This window comes from Vigna unguiculata, chromosome 7, assembly GCF_004118075.2.
Source record: "Vigna unguiculata cultivar IT97K-499-35 chromosome 7, ASM411807v1, whole genome shotgun sequence".
NCBI classification, from domain to species: Eukaryota; Viridiplantae; Streptophyta; class Magnoliopsida; order Fabales; family Fabaceae; genus Vigna; species Vigna unguiculata.
The window spans coordinates 4,983,433-4,989,881 of record NC_040285.1 but is presented as its reverse complement, the minus strand read 5'-3'; the positions used below and the strand labels follow the sequence as shown (position 1 = coordinate 4,989,881).

Sequence of the window (6,449 nt, the reverse complement as noted above, 5' to 3'; positions counted from 1 at the left end):
ATGAAAAATATTTTGAAGTACACTATCGAGCTCCATTCTTACACATATTTCAACTAATGTATACATTTGTTAAAAAAATCGCATAATTCTTTTCACAAAAAATATTAACATTTTTAATTCTAATAAGCTAACATAAAAGAGCAAAGCCTCTCAAAAATTATATAATCATACAACGAAAACTTCATGCATAATAATTGAAAAGAAAAATGACATCATTATTCGACTTGGGCTATTGTTGGATGTGTAAATAACAAATCCGATACTAGAACCACTAACATTTTTCATCGTTTTGATCTTGATTGAATTTAATTAAAATTGTTTTGATTTACGTGTATTAAATTGATGGAATTCATCCAAAACCAAGTTATAATATCATTTAGTGTGCTAATCGAGATAACTACTATTTGACCTTTCACATACACTTCGAAGTAAAAAAAATGGTGATTTTTTTTAATAACGAAACAAATGCTAAAAATAAAACATGTTAACATAATATGAGTAATGATGTCAAAAAAATCTATACATGTGGATATTCGTGGATAAAAATCGTAATGAATAAGAAATAGATATTAAAAATGGATATCTGTGGGTAACGGGTACAAATATTTTTTACACCCGTATGTTAAAGGGACGAATACTGGTATCATAGTATCCACACCTATGGATACTTGTACCCGCTATATTCTAATTTAAATTAAAAAAATTATTAAAACATTAATATATTGATTTTGAATGGGCTATTTGTTATCAATTGATTTTAAAAAATCTTCATTTATTTGTTAACTGTATTCAACATTGTTTACACTTTGTTTGACATTTATAAATGTTATGCATTATATTTTTATTTGAATTTATGGTTAAATTTTTTATCAAATATTAAATTTTTTTTTTGTAAATACCCGCGGGTACCGGTAGATATTAAAAAAATATGCAGGTACCTGTATAATGAATACTCGCACAAATATAAATACAAGTACATGACGGATATTTACCCGGCGGGTAGGGTACGGAAGAGCTACTACCCGTACCCTACCTACCCCCGTTGACATCCCTAAATATGAGAAACTAAAATGTATTCTAAACTAAAATTATTGAATGTAATTAATATAATTATAATTAAATGCACAGTTGAAAATGTTTAAGAGTAGAAAAGAAACTAATAAATGAAACAACAATAACATGGAAAATGACTTACAACATTCTATATTTAAATAAAAATATTACTTTGTATGAAAATTAAAAATATTAATGCATTTAATAAATGAATGAATCTAAATTATTAATTGAATTGATAATTTGTTAAATAATCAATACATACTTTTAGGAAAGAATTTAAACATTATATAGTAGTGGTTTTACTGGCTCCATCATGCTTCTATACACAAGCATCATTCTGGTGTATATTAAGAAACTGAATAAGGTATTCTTTTGAATACATTGATAAAGGAATAAATAAATAGAGAGAAAGAAAGGAGATTAATTAATTGAATTCATTACATACAAAATTTTTCATACATCAAACACCTTTATGTATACAACAATAACCTAGTTTTCATTTGTGTTCTTCATCATATCACTAAGCAATGGCTTGTTTCCTTCCAAGTCAAGACCTAGGAACCAATGTGAGTGTTAGCAGAGAAGAGTTCTTCAACTTCCACAGCATCGACCGTCTTCTCTTCACCCGTTTGGTGGTGGTGCTCCGTCGTGACACCAGCCAATCCACCCATGTGATGGCCTTCTTGATGTGGCTTGAAAAACAGTGCAAGAACATGTGCATGATCAAGAACTTGCTGCAATGGTCTGACCCCATGATCAATAGCCTTGCAGATGAGGCCACGTTGGTTTTGAAGTGCATCGAGAGTTCCCATTTCCCTTACGATGATGCTGCTTTCAAAGACGAGAACTTGCCTTTGATCAGAAGCATCTTGCACCATTCCGCATCCTTCAAATACTTCCACCATAACCGTGTGGTTATCATTGGAGCAATCACCAAGTTGCTGGACAACGTTTGTGTGAGAGCCTTCACAGACATAGTGCAAGAAGTGCAGTATGCGAAGGGTGTGAGGGAACAGAAGATGGAGTTTGAAAAAGCTTATGGAGCAAGTCCTTATGTCAAACATGTGGTGTATCATACTCCAGTGCCTCCTGGTGTTGCTGTTGTGTCTCAAAATGCTGCATTAGCAGCACCACCACAATGGGGTGAAGGAAGTTCCAATGGCAATGCTTATCTTCCTGTGCAGAGTTATGATGTTTCAAACCAACAACATTTGAATGAGCTTGTTGCCATGATGAATCAAACTAGTATTACTTCTACAAGCAGTGATCAAATGCAGGAGGTGCCTGTTGATGAGAGGATTATCTTCATGACATTCTCTAAGGGCTACCCTATTTCGGAGTCTGAAGTTCGAGCTTTCTTTGCAAGGTACTTTACTCTATAAATTATACATCTCTTTGGTTTGGATTCAATGGTTTATAATTTATTTTAGTTAATTAGTTTGGATTGCTTTTGGAACTTTAAATCGATCAGTGTTACTTTGAAAGAGTTTGAATCACGATTAAATATGTTTTTATCCCAAATTTTATTACAAAATTAAAATCTGTTTTTTCCCAAATTTTGATATAAATTTGGTGTCAAAATTTTAAAACTAAATACATATAGTTATCATAATCAATTACGTTAAATTTGTATGATATCTCATACAATGTTTCAAAGTAACATTTAAATTGGTTTTAGACCGGTTCACAAAAGCAACCTAAAGTATCATTTAAAATATAAAAAAATGTTAACATAGTTTTGTTAAAATGAATTTATATATATATATATCTATTTATTTTTAAATATTATCAATAAAATATATCAAAATTTAAGATAAAAAATAAATTCTAATTGATTTCAAATATATTTGAACCTTTGAACTATAGTAAAAGATTTCTTAAATGATATATTGTTATAGAAACTACAGTTAACAACAGAACAACTATTATTTGATTTTCAATGAGAATACGGTTAATTATCATTATATATGTTAAATAAATAGAACAATGATTATGTATGTAATTGTCTTATTATGTGTAAGGCTCACTAGAATTATTGTAATAGTTCACACATTTTAGTCCTTACATCAACCATTGACATTTCAATATTTTTATTAATAGTATTATTTTGTTTTATGATTATATCCTTAACCTGTGTTAAAGTAGAGTTAGGAAATCACAGTTAACAAACAAAACTTTATTAATGAATGGTTTCAGACAATTTGGAATCTATATATAACGAATTTAAGCAAAATAAAAATTATTTATAACTCAAGTTTATTGTCGTGACTTAAGATAATTCACAACATAAAATCCACTGTAATGAAATAAAAATATTATTGTAATATATTGAAAAAATATAATATCTACTAATTATTAATGATATTGGTGCAAACCCCTATTATAATATCTAATGAATTGGGGAAAAATCTAATATATCATCCATGCTAATTAAGTATTATAAAAGTTAATAAAATATGATATCTAAGTATTTGTGATATAATCAAGCATTTTATATCCTCCATGAAAAAAAAAATATAATATATAACAATTTCATATTAGTGTTTAATTGAGAAATGGTTAATTTAATGATGAATTAGTCAAATATAGTCAATTACAAGATCCCAACTTCTGCTACTTCCAACACAGGTGATCATTATCATCCATTGCATTAACAACGTACTAATGCAAATAATTGAGCATAAATAATAAATGAAGAGTATGCACTTAATTTAATACCTTGAGTCGAATCTAGGTCAAATTTTGTAATCTTATATTTGGTTTATCCTTGAAAACGCTATCTAGTGTAGATATTGATAAAAAAAAAATTATTAGGGATTATATAGATTTATTTAAGGTGTTTTCTTTATCGACAAATAAACGATATATTAATAATAAAGCATTTGGAGTGCTTTAACCCTTTTACACAGAAAAAAAAAAAAAAAACTAGTTTATGAATTACAAAACCAACAAATATAGCATATATAGTTTTAGCTACCAAGATCATTTTCATCTTTCTATAAATTTTCACAAAGAGTTATGAATACTATCCTATACCTATATGTAAGGTGAGTACATAGGGTATTCTTTTAGTCATTTATGCTTTACTTAGCTGTCAAGCAAATAATATCGACTTGTCACAAGTTACAACCACTCCTCTTGCATATTGAACATGCAAGTGAATAAAGTGGTTTCAATGAATTCTCAGGTAGATCTCTACCTGCACCTACTCTACAAAGAACTCATCCAAACATAGAGTGATTAATCCATAGATAGAGAGCGGAAGACCACATCTGCTAGGAAAAAGCAAGCACTCTAGACCATAAAGTCTATACTATAAGTTAGAAAACCCTATACAGATAGCTTATTATTGCCTCTAGCATAGTAAAGCAAAAAGGATAAAGGGTTTCTAAGCTATGGATCTTAAACACAAGATGTGACATAGACTCAAATCAGAAAATGAAAAATTTACATTTGTCATTTACTTTTCAATCATGCCCATACCTTCACTTGGGCCAAACTAAAGATCTCTTTAAGATTTGGTACACCATTCCTAAAAACAATATTGTTGCTATGATTCCATAAAGTCTACACTAAAGCAATCCACACCCCTTTCCATAACATATTACCTTTGAGGTTTAGCTCTAAAAGATGAAAATGCTCAAAAGGTGTTTGAATTTGGTTATAACTTACCCCCAAGTTCCCGTCCATTTGTTATACACATATTCCATATGTTGGTAGCTACTTTACAGGTAAATAGGAGATGATTGATGGTCTCGTCTTGCTCACCGCACATAACACAACTAACATTGTTTAAAAGGACTCCTCTATGCCTTAAGTTAATCATTGTCGGCACCTCATTTAGAATAGTCTGCCATACAAAGAATTTTATAGATGGTATAACCTTTACTCTCCAAAAGCCCTCAAAAACCCTAAACCCTAAATCCTAAATCTTAAACCTTAAATTCTAAACCCTAAATTTTTTTACTCTTCAGACTTATTTAAGATGTAAAAAAATTATAACTTTTATTATAAATCCACAATATATAATATGCACTACAGGAAACTCGGTAAATATAAATCATTTTAGAGACTAAAAATAATTGGTCACTATATAGTGACTAATTTTAAATACTAATTTATAAACTAAAAATTATTAGTCACTAACATTACTTACCAAAAGAAATTAATGTCTAAATTGGCCACAAATGTTATCTAACTTGATCAAAATAATGACTATTTTTTTTAGCCCGTAAAATTAATTGTTATTTAATGATTTTATCACACTGAATGAATTTTGTCCATCCGTACAGGACAAATTGAAATCAATGAATATTTGAATTTCTTCAGAAAAAAAACTATATTATGGTAACTTGAGTAGAAATTGATGACTCTATATGTGATGTGGGTAATTGTTGTAACATGTTTTTAACATTTGTTTGTGAGAATCAGAAGGTATGGCGATATAGTTGAAGAACTGTATATGCAAGAGGTGGTTCCACCTGATCAGCCATTGTATGCTCGTGTAGTGATTCGGTCAAGGGCAGTTGATATGGTTGATTATTTGCTTGAGACCACAAACAAAGTCAAGCTCTCCATTAATGGCAAGCATGCTTGGGCTAGAAAATATCTTCGCAAAGGAAACAAATCCCCGCCAACTTCTCGACCATCTTCACCAACCCAGTTTTCTTGAGAAGATTTCAAGGTTTTGTGTACAACATAACCTAGTTTTCAAACAACATCTTCAACAACTGTGTTTAATCTTCTTTACATTATCTTTTTATGAACTTCTTAGTAGTGTTTGGATTTCTTGAATTCGAATAAATATTGTGCTTTCCTTTAATGTTGTTTATGACGTACGTATGATTTTGACCACTTTTGATAATATATGCATGCTTATATGTGTCATGTTATTAGTGATATATATGCTAAACTACTTTAGGCTTCAATTAAGCCTCATTGAATTTTACGTTCATTTCTTTTCTTTTTTTAAAAGTGGGTTTAAGTTTTATAACGTAAAAATAAACAAGTTGAATAACATATGAAAAAATTCATATTTTTCTTTTAAATTTTGGATTAGAGATAATATCAATTTCTTATTTTTAAATTAGTTTTTCTGGAAATTCTCTCTCAAACAATTCGTATATCCAACATGTTGGATAGTTTTACCTCCACTCACATTCTGTTGTTGTTCTTCAAGATTCTTTTTGCATGGTTTTCTTTGCTATAAAAATAGTTTATTTGCTGGTTGTGTGTGATAGGCTATGTTTGAGATATGAACATCGTTGGGAATACATCAACTACACTGATGTAATAATCTCTTGGTGTCAATGCGTACTTTCTTTATTCGAATCCTTGACTACTATTGAAAACAAAAAACAATTATATTAAGGTATAATCATTGATTTGATCAT

At 29.5% G+C, this 6,449-nt stretch overlaps 1 protein-coding gene across 1 annotated transcript; it reads left to right on the top strand.

Annotated features, from left to right (window-relative positions):
* Positions 1-1,583: 1,583 nt before the first annotated feature.
* Positions 1,584-5,728, top strand: LOC114190245. The gene is made up of 2 exons (XM_028079052.1): positions 1,584-2,422; positions 5,488-5,728. Exons 1-2 carry the CDS (start codon positions 1,584-1,586, stop codon positions 5,726-5,728), a joined length of 1,080 nt encoding a protein of 359 aa, XP_027934853.1.
* The last annotated feature ends 721 nt before the right edge of the window (positions 5,729-6,449 follow it).

What these genes read in the sequence shown, in the direction of transcription:
- LOC114190245 (XM_028079052.1), top strand. Translation starts at nt 1,584, where the DNA reads ATGGCTTGTTTCCTTCCAAGTCAAGACCTAGGAACCAATGTGAGTGTT. An exon ending in GTTCGAGCTTTCTTTGCAAG is followed by an intron (nt 2,423 to 5,487) that starts GTACTTTACTCT and finishes TGTGAGAATCAG; the next exon opens with AAGGTATGGCGATATAGTTG.